At 41.7% G+C, this 16276-nt stretch overlaps 1 protein-coding gene across 10 annotated transcripts in view; it reads left to right on the forward strand.

Annotated features, from left to right (window-relative positions):
• The window catches only part of NFIA (nuclear factor I A), a 377934-nt gene that overhangs the window by 337781 nt on the left and 23877 nt on the right, over positions 1–16276 (forward strand). For 6 of the 10 annotated variants that reach the window (XM_045477608.1, XM_045477613.1, XM_045477606.1 and 3 more), the window contains one exon: positions 1898–1989. The exons of the other annotated variants lie outside the window; for them this stretch is intronic. In XM_045477608.1, coding sequence (XP_045333564.1) covers positions 1898–1989 — 92 coding nt within the window. The remainder of the gene's footprint in view (positions 1–1897; positions 1990–16276) is intronic. 10 annotated transcript variants of the gene reach the window in all.

Below are 16276 nucleotides of genomic sequence, written 5' to 3' on the forward strand. Positions count from 1 at the left end.
TCCATCATTTTCAATAATAATTTTCTATGGAAACTTCTTAAACCATCTCGAAGCAAAGCACTAGGCTGAATAAAGCAATTAACAAAAATTCTTTTACTGAACTTTTAAAAACTTAAATTTCTGCCATACCAGTGAGTGAGAGGTACATACAGAAAGGCTACATCGACAGGTATTTTTCCATTGTGTTCAATTTAGTCTAACGTTGGATGGGCTGGGAAGGAAATCAGTAGATTCACATGACTAGACAGTATAACATATCATACATCTAGATTGTTTTATATAAAGCTATTACTGGACAAATCCTTCTAAAACAAATACTACAACAAAACTTTCTTATTACTAGACATCAGAGGATCCTCATGTCCATCCACTGTTCCATGCTGGTTTAACACAGCCACACCATGCGACCATCACAGATCGGTGGGGGTGACTTAGCTCTTACCAAAGATGACCAACAGGACTTGGGCCAAACTGGTGGAAATTTTATCTTTAGATATCTTTTGTGCTTCACAAAAGAAACAAGAAGTCTGAGCGGTTTTCTGTAAAACAGAAAATCAAAAACAAAGCAGATGATGCCAAAAAGGAAAAAAGAAATCTGGCAAAGGGATTTGGTATGATTCCCTCAGTTATCTGTGCTTTTTCAAAATTGAAGACCCTTTTCATCTTTTAGATGGTGTGTGTCTAGAGTTCGTTCGAAAAATTTGGCCCCTTTTACAAGCATTGTTAACAGATTTGAAATGAAACAAGAGTCTATCTGAAAGTTCTAGTACAAAGAAAGAATGCGAATAAATATTGGGAGTTTGTGATAGAGAAGGGTATTGCAGGACACCAATGCACATTTGGATTTATAAGCCAACAAAACACCAAAGCCTCTGAGTTTTTTTCTCACTAAACTAGAGTGAAGCTCTCAAATATAAATGTAAAACCCAAAATATATATACAGTTCTGTATATATAAAAACCAACAACAAAACTTTACTGTGAAAGGATAGGAAACTGAAGTGTGGTTCCAGGGTGATAGCTTGGTTTACACAGGATCTTGATAGTTTGTACCTTTAACAGAAAGGTTCTAGGCTCGGAAGACTAGATGTTAATGTTTTTTAAATATTTATTTATATTTGAGAGGGGGGAGGGCAGAGAGAGAGGGAGACACAGAATCCAAAGCAGGTTCTAGGCTCTGAGCTGTCAACATAGAGCCCAACGCAGGGCTCAAACCCACGAGCTGTGAGATCATGACCTGAGCTGAAGTCGGACACTTAACCGACTGAGCTACTCAGGCACCCCCAAATATTAATATTTTAAGCACATTTCGTGCATCATAGAGATTCTAGACACTCTCCTGGGACCTATAAAGACAGCTGGTTCTAAATGGTTTTCCACCTCCTTTCTGGAGAACCCATTAATTTCTTCTATAAAGACTCCTCTTCAGTATTTAGCTATAGAGGCACAGGAATGTCTCATGATTTTGGGGAATGCAATAGTGTGAAAAGCAAGGTTGTAAAATGAACTGCTTTCCTCCTCCTTTCTACCTAATTTCTCTCTCCCTGTGCCGTAAGGACTAGGATATCTCTTTCTGACTCCTGAGCTCATGTTTAACTCAGAAAGTATAGTTTGCAAAAATGTCCTGCATGTTCTAATTTGTATGACGGAAGGAGAAAAGAACTCATCTGAGCACCAATTTGACATCGTTTTACTCCAACAGTCTTTAGAAGCCAACACCCCTTCCCTTTTATGACTGTCTCAAATGCCCTTGCTAGCCAGATCCCTTTTGCTAGCTACAGTGTTTGCACATTTCCTTGTTAATCAGCTGCGTAGGCTCAGAGACTGTGTGTTTTGGTGTTGTTTGTGTGTGCAATCTCGTGCTGCTTCCTGAACGCATGTGTCCCTTCCCTTCACAGCCTACTCGACACCCAGCACCTCCCCCGCAAACCGATTCGTCAGTGTTGGACCACGGGATCCAAGCTTTGTAAATATCCCTCAACAGACACAGGTGGGCCGCTCTCATCTTTTCTGTATGTGGTGCAGCTTGTTTTATTCATCAGGTGCATTGTAATTCGTCTTTTGGCACAACAGGCTGCATTTCCCAGCCCCTGTTTGGTCCCCTTTCCTCCTGACCCCAACCTTCCTGGCCCTACAGCCACATTTCCCTGTGTTCTCAGAAATCGTGGAAAACGCTGTCTGCGATTTTTCGTTTCTCGTATCGAGGGTAGAAGAGGAAGGCTTCTGTGCCAGAACTCCTTTTGCGGTGGCGAGAAAGGTTTCCCAGTGCTAGATAGCGTGTTTCCTTGTCTAGGAATTCTGGTCTCTCTGCATGCAAGCAGATGGAAGTATACCTCTACCCGGAAAAGTCCACTCTGGTTGCTGTTAAAATCAGAGTGCATCCAGGGAATGGGGGAACCAGCCACTCTTCCGTATTCACTATAGGGTCCCCAGGAACCTGGCAAACTTTCTGAAAAAAGAAAAGAAAAGAGAGGGTTTCTGAGTCCTATTAAGTTGCTGGTGTTGGTGCAGAAATAGGTGATATTTGTTACTGGTTACGCTGGCCACTAGAGAGCAAGGTGCAGCGGGGTGGGAGGGGACATATGCGACTATAATGTCATATGTTGAGGTAGGTGATTGAGAAAAGAGTGTACGACGACATCTAGAGCTTGTTTTTCAGTAGACAGTTGTGTTTTGTCCTAGTATAGGTCAAGGAGAAGAAATCCCTTTTAAAAGTTTTGAAATGGCTGCTGTTCATTAAGAAACAGTGAGAGGCTTTTGGAGTTCAAAGGTAGTAGATGTAGAGATATTTGAAGTTTGTGAAATAGAATTAGGTTAAAGTTTGGAAAGGAACTACTCTCTGATTTCCTAATTAGAATGGAACTATATACTATCATAATTGACATAAAGTATGTTCTTTGTGAGGTTCTCAGCATGTTGTTTGAAAAAATTCCCTGGGATATTTTGTGCATATGCCTGGGTGTGTAATCTCCAGATGCCAAATTTGTAACTACTCATCTTTGTTTATAAGAATATGACCAGATGCTTATCAACGGGATAGATTTGCCTTCCTGGGTCCATTTGCTCACTCTGTAAAGGATGTTAGTTTATTGCTGTGTCGACAGTGCAGGTGAAACTACATTGCATCTGAAGCCTTCCTTACGCCAAAGCGGGGTCACAGAAAGTACATCCTCAGAGGAGGCAGCTGGGAGGGGAAGGGGAGCAAAAAGGGGAGGCAGCAGGTTAACTCTTGAATTTCCCACTTCTGCTGTTCCTCCTGAAGCGGGCATATCCTTGGCTTCTGGGATTAACATCTACTCTGGACCTGCCATAAAATTGTTCCGGTTTATTGCTTATTTTCCTACACCTTCAAATGCCTAACTGGTGAATTGGAAGTTGAATAATTACCTCAGATGCATTAAAATTTGATTTTGTACTTTTGGCTCATGTGTTCAAGTTCAGTGAGAGGGGGGAACCGGGGACAGTGGCTCTATATTGAATGATTGCTTTTCTTGAAGCCCCAGAGTGCTTGGGTTACTTCATTAAGAACCTCAAATATGCAGTTTGGAAATGTCCTGTTTGTACTTTACATAGTATTTTTTTATACAATCTGTGATTCATAGCACTGAAATGGTACCCTGTGTTCCTTTCAATTTGTTTCTCTATAATCAAAACGTGTTATATTCCAAAAGGCTTTGTTTCACAAATGCCTTATTTAACCCAGAAACTGAGTCTTCATGATGTTGACCGCAAAAATTCAATTCTTAAAAATCCAGATTCTCCACGCATCTGGATGAATGATGTCATTTAGACCCAATTTTGGCATCTGGAACTGAATTTTTTTTGGTGTCTGTTAAATATTTGGCATCATAGGGACAACAGCTTAAATGTTTCTTACCACAGTTACACCTGCCACATTCATCTTGAAGAAAACCATCCCAATTGTCTTATGAGAAACTGTACTAATGGAGTTGTCATTTAAAAAAAAAAAAATGTGTGTGTATATATCCTAAGGTAAAAATGATACGCTCAAAATCTTTTTTTTTTAATTTTTATTTATTTATTTATTTATTTTGAGAGAGAGAGAGAGAGAGAGAGAGAGAGAGCGCAAGCAGAGGAGGGGCAGGGAGAGAGGGAGAAAGAATCCCAAATAGGTTCCTAGCTGTCAGTGCAGAACCCAGCCCGGTGCAGAGCTCAAACTCACAAACTGTGAGAGCATGATCTGAGCCAAAACCAAGGGTCGCTTGGTTTAACTGACTGAGCCACCCAGGTGCCCCTATGCTCAAAATCTTTTAATTTTAAGGAGTATATGTTAACTCTTTAAAAAAAAAAAAAAAAAAGGAACTACTTTCCGGAACCATTTAAAGTGTTAGACATGTATAGGTGTAGATAAAAATGGTCATATTCTTAAAAAATAATCTCCTTTTTGAGAAGACATTAGTTCAGAAGTGAGTCTGGTTTTTCTTTTTTTACAGGAATTTTTTAAGACCTAATTTGAACATGGCCTGCAGATTAGTAATTTTCTACACAAGCTTGCATTTTTTTCTACCTTTGATGCTTTTGTTGATGAGGCATGAAATGTGTATTAACTGAATTATAGAAAAGTTTTCTGGAGAGACGACATTTTGCTTTCTACCTTTAGAGAAGTAAAATTGAAGGGTCAACCAAGCAGGTACTTGACCTTTACAAATGCAGAAGAGGTACACAAATGCATGAACAAACGCAAGGTCAAATGGTGTCCCTTTCTCCAAAAGACCAGTTCCCAGTGGAAATCTCTTCAACATAACTGAAGCATTGACTTATAGGAGACAGATTAGATATGGTCTCTGTTGTTTTGTAGCAGATAGAACTTGAACGACTGTGTAGACCTTTTAAATAGGCAGCTTGCAGTTTATAAAGAAAGTAGGAACTTTGTTTATAAAAAGTACTCTTGGGGCACTTGGGTGGCGCAGTCGGTTAAGCGTCCAACTCTTGGTTTTGGCTCAGGTCATGATCTTGCCGTTCGTGAGTCTGAGCCCCACATCAGACTCTGTGCTGACCATGCAGAGCCTGCTTGTGATTCTCTCTCCCTCTCTTTCTCTGCCCTTCCCCAGCTCTCTCTCTCTTTCTCTCTCAAAATAAATCTTAAAAAACCAACAACAACTTTTAAAAAAGTATTCTTTAATTATATAGAGCTTCTATTCATTGAGCATTTTCTGTGTACTAAGTACCTTAGGTACATTTCCCAGCTAATCTTTGCAGCCACCCCAATAGGGTAGCTACAATTATCTCCACTCTATATGTGGAAACTGAGACCTAAAGAGATTATTCATTCTCCCATGGCCATAAGCAGTGAGAAGTAGAGGAAGAATTTGTACCCAGTTTGCTGACTGCAAGGCCTGTTTTCTCTAACCATTGTGCTTCACGAAGGCCTCACATGTTGGTGAGCCACACTGACTGATGCTCAGCTCTGGAATACTATGAGCATGCTCCCTGCTTTTAAATCTGAGACCGTATTAAAATCTAATCACCAGTATATATCCAAGAGATGGAAAGCAAGGTCTTGAAGAGGTATTGGTACGCCCACGTACTTGGCATTATTCACAATAGACAAAAGGTGGAAGCAACCCAGGTCTCCATCCACAGACACATAGGATAAACAAAATATGGCATATACATTTTGTTGTGCCTACACCATTTTAATGTGGTATAGTGCATATGATCTGGCCTTAAAAATGAAGGAAATTCTGCCGTATGCTACACGGATGAACCTTGACGATGTCATGCTAAGTGAAAGATGCCAGTCCTGAAGGGACAAATACTATATGATCCCATGTATGTGAGGTTCCTGAAGGAGTCAGACTCATAGAGAAAATAGAAGGGTGGCTGCGGGATGGGAGGATGGCGGGATGGAGAGTTGTTGTTTAAAGGGTATGGAGTTTCCATTTTGCAAGATGAAAAGAGTTCTGGAGATGGTTGGTGGTGATGACTGCGCAGCAGCGTGACCGTACTGAATAACACTAAACTGTCCACTTAAAATTAGTTTAAGACAGTCCAGTTTATGTTATGTGTGTTTCACCACAACTTTTAAAATGTAATCGTTCGATAAACTCCGATGGCCCTTTCACCTCTGAAGAGCGTGAAATTCTGTAAAGCAAATAGGAAAAGTAGGCAGTTTATCAACAAAATCCACAGTAATTGTGTGCTGACCTCTCTCAAAGTACCGATTCTCATGCCCAGCACATAGTGGGTAGTCAGCATACATTGCTTGAATCTAAATGATTCATAAGAAAGTTTAAAAATAATGACTTTCTCTCATTACAGTCATGATGCATGTTAATTGTGGAAAATACAGATGGGAAAAATAATAAAAATCACTTGTAGTCCTACTGTTAACATTTCCATATAAATCCATGCAGACTGTTTCTATGCATACAAGTATATTGCAAAAATGAGATCATATTACATACCCCGTTTGATAACTTGCTGTTTCTTCCCTTTAACAATATATTATGGCCTTCTTTCCATGTAAATTGGAAAAATTGAATATTGGCTTTTATTGCACCAATTCATCATCTGTAATGATTGGTAGGGAAAGATAACGTGGATAATTGAAAGCCATTTTTTCTCCTCCTTCCCTTCCAGTCTGTTTTTTTTTTTCCTCCAGTGAATTCCTCCCTTCACTGAGATGGAATCGCCTTCTTTTTAGCCTTGCCTTGAGCTAGTTTTCTTTCAAACCATCTTGCAATTGCATTGTACATTTCACCGCAGCTCGTGGCTGCGTTCGAACATTCCTGCCAAGTTATCTGTCCCATTCTTCTGCCTCACTTGCCTGCTACCTCTGCTACTATCATTATTTGACTCGTATCCCTCTGCATCCCCCACTTCGTAACTCATTAAAATAGGGGTGGCCATCTCCCTACAGCTTTCAGAACATCCGTCTGTTTTGAGACACCATGACCGCTTGGTCCCACCCCAAATCTCTTATTTTTCAAATTTGTCCTAGGAACAGTTGATATTAATGTATAGAGAAGTCTCTGGGGCATAGAGTTTTTACTTCACTTTGGACACTATTAATGTCCCCTGCACGCCCACTGAATGATATAATATAATAGAGAACATGCTCTCATCTCAAATAGCAGAAAGCCAATGGCTATTTCAATTGCATCCCATAATTTAATCTGATCCCTGAAAACGAGAGCCATTAAGAGGATGCATTTATTTAGAGGAAAAAGTTAATATTTCATCATCAGGTAATAAATAGAAATACCAATTCCCACACAGAAGGACTGAGCAAAGAACTCATTTTGATTCAGGTTCTAGTTTAATCAGAATGTTCAAATAAAATGCTTAACCTGCAGAACTCCAATGAGAACTAATTCTTTAAGATGAAAAATGAGTGCAAACAATATTAAAAACAGGCATTTCTTCCCTGCCACCCAAATCTATCACTGTTCTGCATCAACAGAATTGTGGTATCTGAAATGCTATTTAAAACCAAATTACCATTTGGGTTATTAGAAGAATCGCTTGGCATGGCATGGGCCTGATTTGTTGACAAAAAGGCACAGGTGCTGTAACCTTTGCTTAATAAATCATTTAGCTGCTCGGCCTGCGAGCAGTGTGACTTCACTGCCTTTGCTTCATGAAATTTATAAACGTAGGCACAAGCCACACACTTCACTGTGCTGGAAACCCCCTGATCTAGAGAGGTCCCTGCATGGCTAAATTATGGGCATGTCACCCATTGTCTGCCTCTGGTGGGGATGCATAAGGAACGTGGGGAGGCAGCGAATATGGAGAGCATTTCCATCTGTTGACATTCTGTGTCATATTCCTGAAGTTCTGCTTGAGAGACAAAAGCATAGGCAATCCACAAAACTCTTCATAAGTTCCTTTCTTTGCTTACTCACCATTTCTTATAGTATTCCCAACACCTACAGAATGTAGGATGTAACAATTCTCCTCAAGTTGTTCAGAGACTAGTAGAAGACACAGATGTTTAAAAAAACAATAATAGTGGGGTGCCTGGGTGGCTCAGTCGGTTGAGCGTCCGACTTCAGCTCAGGTCATAATATCACGGTTTGTGAGGTCGAACCCCACATAGGGCTCATTGCTGTCAGTGCACAGCCTGCTTCAGATCCTCTGTCTCCCTCTCTCTCTGCCCCCCCCCAAAAATGAATAGACATTTAAAATAATAATAATAGTAATGACAACAACAACATTAATAATGCAGCGTGATGCCAGTTACAATAAGATTTGCCTAATTTGCCTAAGAGGCTTTGAGACCATAGTATAAGAACTTTTCAAAGAGTGGAAGGGGGCAGAAAGGCTAAACCATTTTTCTACCCATATCTAATTTTGATGTGATGATATGATTCTGGTTTTCATGTAATTCACCCTTTTTTTTACCCCCCTACCTTTAATTTTTGCCCATTTATGCTATGCATGAGCTGGTAGATAAGGCTTTATTTCGCCCCTCCTAGGAAGAGCAACATGTTTATTGAGTTCTGTCTTCTCTGGACCAACCAGATACGCAGTCATGTCCTATAGCTCCGTCACCCTTCATTTCCAAGAAACTCCCCCTCCTTGTGTAATGCCCTTGCCCAGGGCACCAAGGTCGCCTGAGATTACACTCAAGTTAGCTGAAGCCTTCTCTGCCTCCTCCCCAACGTGCCCCGTGCTTTCTGCCTGTAGGAGGTTGGGTACCCACAGAAGTTCAGGGAGCAGTCAGAGAGCTGCAAAGGCAGGAAACTAAGATTTCTTAGAGGCAAAAAAAAAAAAAAAAAAGTAGCTTCCCCTTTCTAGTTAGAATTGAATTTGAGCATTTCAGTTACAAGCCCATACAATGACAGACAAAATTTCATTTCCTTGTGACTTTGGACGAAGTTAAGAAGACTTACTGGTCAAATGAATACTGTGTCTTAAGTACCCACATGTGCCAGGTTCTGTGCCTGAACTTGCTACCGGACTCAGAGTCGTCTGAGATTGGTGCTGTTATCCCCATTTTACAGATGAGGAAACTGGCGTTTCAGAAGAGTACCTTCGTCCCAGGCCATTGAGGTAGCCAGGATTTGAACCGGTTTGTCTCTCAAACTTCTCTTTCCCAAATGCCATCTGCATGCTTACTTACTGTTAGTGAAAAGTTATTGACCATTTTCTCTTTAAGATGGCCTAAGATTGACTCCTCCTCTTACATCAAGGAATCAGAAGCCTAGGAATCGTGTGAGGACCGATGCCTCACTTGGTCTTTCTGAAGACCAGTTTCCTAGTAGTTCATGCATCTGTAAAATAAGACTAGGCTCATTCTGTCATCCTGTCTGGGAAAAAGACCTTTACTAATGATGTTGGTCCACATCTGTGAGAACAGCTAGACTCTGCCCAGAGACCAGATAGCAGAGCAGCTGAGATTGTGGGCTTCCTTTTCAGAACTTGGGTAGAACTTTATTCGTTCAGTTAGAAGCAGTATATGTTTTCATTTTTTGGTTATTTTTTTTTTCTTTTTTCTTGGTAATTCAATTTTTTCTAGTCTGGTTTATTAACTGTAGAATGATGATTATGTGATCTCTAATGGTTGTTTTAAGTCTTAGTTCTGTTGGTGTAGAGAAAGTAAATGCTTGACTCCAACTAAGCATTCAACAAATGATAGCTTTTATTGTTTGGTTGATAACTGAATTCATATTTATATATTTTTTTTAACGTTCATTTTTGAGAGAGACACGGAGACAGAGCGTGAGTGGGGGAGAGGCAGAGAGAGAGAGGGAGACACAGAATCCGAAACAGCCTCCAGGCTCTGAGCTGTCATCACAGAGCCCAACGCGGGGCTCGAACCCACAAACCGTGAGATCATGACCTGAGCTGAAGTCAGTTGCCCAATAGACTGAGCCACCCAGGCGCCCCTAACTAAACTCATATTTTATTTTCTGGATTACAAACTATTTTCTCATTTGATCTTAAGAGCAACCATTAAGTAGGCAGACCCATTATTGTTGTTACCCCCATTATACAGTCTTTCAGTTTTTAATTTAGCAGCACCTTTGAGATGTCCTCAGCCACACACTTCACTTCTGGACAAAGTAAGGGCATCAGTTCTAGATACTGGTCTCCTTTTCTCCCTCCATTCTTATGCTTCTGTAATCCCATTACCTTTAACTCTGTGTGTTCGTGCGGTGTTAGTCTTTTTTGTTTGGTTGGTTTTTGCCTTGCTCCAGAAAGATTTGGGGAAGCTTCTTAGTTACAGCAAATGGATGATTATTGAAAGAATTAGGTGCCTACTTGGGATTTGGCACACAATAGGTGCTCAATAAATACTGGCTCCTTCCTCACTTGCCTCTTCTCAGTATTAAAACGAGATCAGTGGCCACGGAGAAGGGTATGATAAGAGGGAGCCTGCATAGGAAATAATTCGATTTTACGGAAGAAGAAGGGTAAAAAATCTGGTATCCGTTAAATTAGCCTTGGGATCGTGGGAAAAGGGGGCCCAAAAAATGAGGTGGGAGGAAAGCTAGAAAACAGAAGGTGAGAATTTGTACAGAGAATTGAGAGGAGTGAGGTCTGAATTTGATGATAGCCTTTCAACGAAGCCAGGAAACCCTAGTTTTGGTTGCAGAATTGCTGTCAAAATTCCCAGTCTTTAGATGGCTCTTGATGATGATGCTTCTGATCGGCAGAAGTTCCAAGATACCAAGGGAAACATATTTGGTACTCATGGCCTGATTTCTTTGTGGGGGCGAAAGGGGAAAAGAATATGAATTAAAGAGGAGGATAGACCTATTTTCACATCCTGGCTATGCCATTCATCAGCGTGATCTTGGACATTAGCCTTTAAAATTCAGTGCCTTCATCTATGCAATGAAGGCAGTGCCCTCTACCTCCTAGAAAAAAACTCACTTGAGCGTGGCCTAAGCCAACTGGAGTTATTTTCCTGACGTGAAATTCTGAGTGGCTGTTGGCCTTATTTCATCTGCTGTATGATGCCAGCGGGAGCCCATGCTCTTTCAGAGATTCTACTACACCATCCTCAGCATGTTGTCCATTCATCCTCGTGCCTGGTGCCTCTGGTTGCAGAATGGCTGCTGCGGCTCCAGATATTATGCCCATATCCTTCTCCACTATTCCTCTGACATCAGGGAAACAATGGTCCTGCCATACTCCTCCCCTGTTTCCTGTTAGCAAATTTCTGTTCAGGTCTGACTAAAATTGGATTCCATTTTAATCTTTAGCAGCACAGAATGCTGGGAAAGCTAGCACAGAATTATCTTGATCGGCTAAAATCATGATCTGTTGCCGTGGGCTGGTTACATTGTCCTCCCTAAACAAAACTGCCTCAAGAAGGAAGGGGCCATCAATAATAGGTAAACCGTTAACAGTATTTGACATATTCCTTTTTCCTACTCTCTGCTGGGTTTCATGTGCTTTTAACTCCTGTTGTTGCACTTGACTCCCTTCATATCTTGATGCTTGTCTTTTTACGGGGCCTTTCCTCTATACTTGCTCCCCATGTGTGTAAGAAACATATATACTGTGTAAGTGTCTGTGTGTGTGTGAGAGAGAGAGAGAGAGAGAGAGAGAGTAGTGATCATGTCATTTTAGCCATCTGTCTGAGTCCAGGATTCATGCAGACATACTGGAGTTTTGTGCAGACCAGCTCCCACGGGCTGGGTCAACTTTCTCCCGGTAAACTAGAATTCTGCAAAGACTGAGTTGGAGGACATGTGCCTTTGTAATTGCAAGGGAACTCTGTGAAACAGTGCCCTCCATGTGCCCTCCCAGGTGCTTATCAAACAGTCAGCAATGGGTTCTGGGTTTCTCTTTTATGACTTGGAACCAGATGCTTCCTTTGCAAAAGAAAAGAGCCTGGTTTTGCTGAGCTTGAGTCAACAGAGTTCAGAGAACAGGAAAATGAGTTGATTGGCCCTGCTACGTGAACTGTGAGGCGAGAAGGCAATACAGGTGGTTTTGCCCCCTTTCCCCAAAGCCGCTGCATGCGAAAACTCCCATGCCCCAGGAATTTGCTTTACCAAATGTTTCTGAGCTCTAAAAAATAGGCTTTCACATTTAGGAGGGGTTCCTTTTGGACACAGGCTTTCCCAGGCTCTCTAATGAGCCTGAGACCTTGAAGGTCCCACTGACATACACAGCCTTAAGGCCGGTAGCCTATTGTCTAAAGTGAGATTTTCAAAGATCTCAAGTGAGTCCTCAGTGATTCTTCCTGTCCACTTTTCTCACACCCACTTGTTTACCTTCCTGTTTGTTTATTGAGGATGGAGGCACATTCTTTTATCAGTGGCCTCTCTTTTTGAGATCTAGCCTTTCAATGGAGGCTATTCACTGAGCTACATTCCACCGCACACGCCTCCCCAAAATATTTGCATGAGAATTTTTCCTTAGGCTTCACATTGCTTCCTTTACAGCAGAGATGAAATAACTTAGCACTTCTAATTAGCTTTCCACTTTCCAAATGCTTTACACATTAACTAATGAATCACAGGAGCCTGTGATAAGCTGGAGCCCTGTGTTGAGGCTGGGACACTGGGTTAGGACAGGCTGTCCTAGCCCTGTGTTCCTTGCCCTCACGCCCTCCCTTCCCGGAGTCTGAATGTGTTGGGATAACGGAGCTGCAGCCCAGGCATGAACTTGAAGAGCAACCTCAGCCCCCCACAGTGCTGCCTTAATGAAGTAGAACGTGCTCAGTGCTCCCTTCCAAGGCAGGATAGGCCAAGTGAATGTGTCTGTCCTGTTGCCTTGAGTAGTTGGGGGAAATTAAGGCCAGCTCTCATGGCACACAGCTCCTGCCTCTCTCATGTACAATTCCCCCTTCCATGGATCCCTGGCCATTATGGGGTGGGGGTGGGGGGTGGGGAAGGAGTGGTACTGGGGAGATGGAAGGACCGTATGATAGAAAATTCTAGTAAGGGAACTGTCTAGTAGGGACCTGTGCATCTTGGTAGACTAGGAGTCAAAATACTTGGATGCCTAGCTTATCTCCCCCATTCATGAGCATGTGATTAATCTTGGGGACGGGGGAAAAAAACTCAGAATTTACTGAGCACCTACTATATTCTTGGTACCACACTAGGCTTGAAGAGGGCCATTGAGATGCGCGCGCACATGTGTGTGTGTGTGTCCAGTCCCTTCCACACCTTGCTCACAGACGTCTAGGGAGAAAAGTAAACAAACTATAGTAAAGTATGATAAATGAAAAAGTTGAAGTATGTATGATCCGTAAGGAGTACACAGAGTAGGTTATTAACTCTGGAGAGAAGCAGGGGAGTCGTGGAAGCTATTCTAAAGGAGGTGACACATGGTTTTGAAGGAGACAGACATACCTGGTAGGTACAACATTCCATTCCAGGCACATGCAAAAGAGTAGTAGTGTGTGTTTGGAGAACTTTACTCTGTTTGGCATACCTGTCCATGTAAGTGGCAGAGAATGTTGAATAATGAGGCTGGGAAGTTAGGATCTGGTCATGAATAAATACATAACTTCAAACAATGGTAAGGCAACTGGACTTCATTCTGTGGACGGTAGGAAGCAGGTGAAGGACACAGTGGGATCTCTGCATGTGAAGAAACGTTAACCTAGATTGCTTTAACACTCATTAGGTACAGGATTTTACAGATCATAGTAGTTTGAAGACCCATGATCAGGAGGTACCCTCCTCTCCTGGGCAGTATCATACAGTAGAGAAGACATCAGCTTTGGAGCCAGACAGACTTGATATTGATTTATCTCCGTACGTGACTGCTGTTGAGCTGAATTGTGTCGTTCCCCCTTTCCTCCCACCCCTACCCCTTCCCTGCCAAAGTTCATAGGTTGAAACCCTGGGCCCCACTGCAATGGTTTTTTGAAGGTGGGGACTTTGGGAGGTAGGTTTAGATGAGAGTGGGGTGTCACGATGGGATTAATGCCGGTGTAAGAAGAGAGTTTGCTCTCTTTCTGCCACCCAAGAGCTCAGTGAGAAGGCAGCCATCTGCAAGCCAGAAGGAGGACCCTTAGGTACAAATCAGGTACAGATCAGCTGGAACCTTGATGCTGGACTTCTCAGCCTCCAGAAGCATGAGAAAATAAAGCCACCCAGTTTATGATATTTTGTTATAGCAGTCTGAGACTAGTATAGTGATTTTGGGGTAGTTTTTAGCCTTTCTGAACCTTACATGTCACATTTATAAAATTATAAATTGCTTCCTGCATTCCACTTAGAGTTTTATGAAGATTCAATATGGTTAGATTGTAAGACCCCCCAGTACCCCCCTGGCACACAGAAAGCTGATATGTGCTGTTGCTGCATATTCACCCCTTAGAACTGAACCTCTCTCAGCACCAGAGGTCAGGCAGGATGCATCTCATTCATCTTTAGGACCCGGGACCTGTGATTGCCAGTAGAAACCCAGAAATGTTAATATGGCAAAACTCCCAGAGGTAATCTGGTCATTTTCCCCCTAAGCTGAGTTTCTTCTCCCCCTGCCCCATCCTTCTACGTCCGTTTTCCATAAGTTGTGCCATTAATTCTCTCATTAGCTAGTGGAATGATATTTATTTATTAAGAACATACTTAGCATACTCCCAAGGAGCAAGTTAAAGCTCAGCTAACAGCTGCAGTTTCTGGTTGGGAGGCAAAATACGCGGAGGAATGCATACAGAGAATTTCTTTGTATGTTACAATTTCATATTAAAAAACTATTAAACTTTATGCTGGATGAGGGAGAGAAGAAAAAAAAAATCCCAGTGCAAAAACAAGTTATGAACCTAGGAGCACAGTTTCTGAATGTTTATTTTGTCAGATACACAGCTGACATGATTAGTTCTAATGGGGTGGTGATCCTCATTGAATTGCAGATCCGTGTGAGTGACTGAAATACCGCAGGGACCTAAATAAGTCGTGCATACGGTATTACTTAGGCTGCATCCTTTAGCCAAGTTGAAGGCTTCTTTTTCTGTCCCTTCTCAACACGCACATGCACGCACACACACATGCACACGCACATGCACACAGGCACACCGTGTATGCATTTATGTCTTCCAGAAACTCCACATAGAGCACTAATTACCTATCCAGAACAACGCTGACTTGCCTTTGCTGACTTCTCTCCCTTGCCCTCTGCCACCCAAGCACACCCCAACCCCCTACCTCCACGCTCCCCTGCAGATAATGGTGTATCAGATCAGTCTGCTTTGCTGCTGCATAAGACCCAGATCAATTTATTGACTCTGTCAGAGTGGCTGGTACAGTAATTGTTACAAGAGAAGAATGGAAAGTGAGAACACATCCACATGAAAAATAAAAATGACGTTTTGTTCTTTCCTGCCCCCCTTTGCTTTTTTTGCTTTTTTTTTTTTTTTCCTTTTCTTTCTTTCTTTTTTCTTTTTTGCCTCATAGATCTTTATGTGTTTACACAGCAGAGAGCACTTTACTTAAATTAATCAGCCCCTTCTACATTATTAATTGTGACAGTTAGGGTGCTACATGACAGGAAGAGTATTATGGGAAAGCATTGATCTCATTCAGATGGTGTGGACCTGAGCAGGTTTGGTATTCCTTCCCTTATCTCGCTGCTTTGGGGTCCCATCAACTCACATTTCCCTGATTGACAACACAGAACGCCTCCCATCAATACAATTGATTTTGTTGAAAAAGGACAGGGAACATTTTTCAGCTGGAGATAGATGAATTACCGTGATGGCAAAAGAGAACATTTCAGAAATCTTTCAGTTTAGAAATCCAAATTGGGAACTAAAGTACTATTATCATCCCAAACACACGCCTAATTTTTACCCTCACAAAAATAATAGTACGAGAGAAAACTTACTACAAGTGAAAAATAGAGGTAGTTGAGGCCAACCATAAACCTGAAGATATAATAGCTATTTTTTAAAGGCTATCTGCTGATTTTTTGTGGGAAAATTTTTGGCTAAGTGCACATCTTTGAAAGACATTTCATTAAAGTTCAACTTTCATGGCTTATACCTGTAGACCCTAACATAAATCCTAGGTGAATGGACAAAAGTGAGTGGGTGTCATTTGTGACCTGGAAATAAAAGGTCAACCATTGGATTTATAGCTTTTTTAGTGAAAAGAACATAAAGATTCCTGCCAACTGGAGTCAATCCATATTTTAATGTTTCCTAGTTAAGATTATAAAATCAAGGGATTAGGATCATGCTGTTCAGTGAAGGTCAAAAATTAAATGTGGTGGGCTAAGTGTCATTCCCATGGGGCAGAAGTTAATATTTCAAAAACCATTTCTACCACTGGCAGTCAAGAAATGAATTGTCCATGGTCATTAACCAAGGTAAGGGGAATCCCACTATCATTACT

The sequence above is a fragment of the Leopardus geoffroyi genome, chromosome C1 (assembly GCF_018350155.1).
Source record: "Leopardus geoffroyi isolate Oge1 chromosome C1, O.geoffroyi_Oge1_pat1.0, whole genome shotgun sequence".
Classification (NCBI taxonomy): Eukaryota; Metazoa; Chordata; class Mammalia; order Carnivora; family Felidae; genus Leopardus; species Leopardus geoffroyi.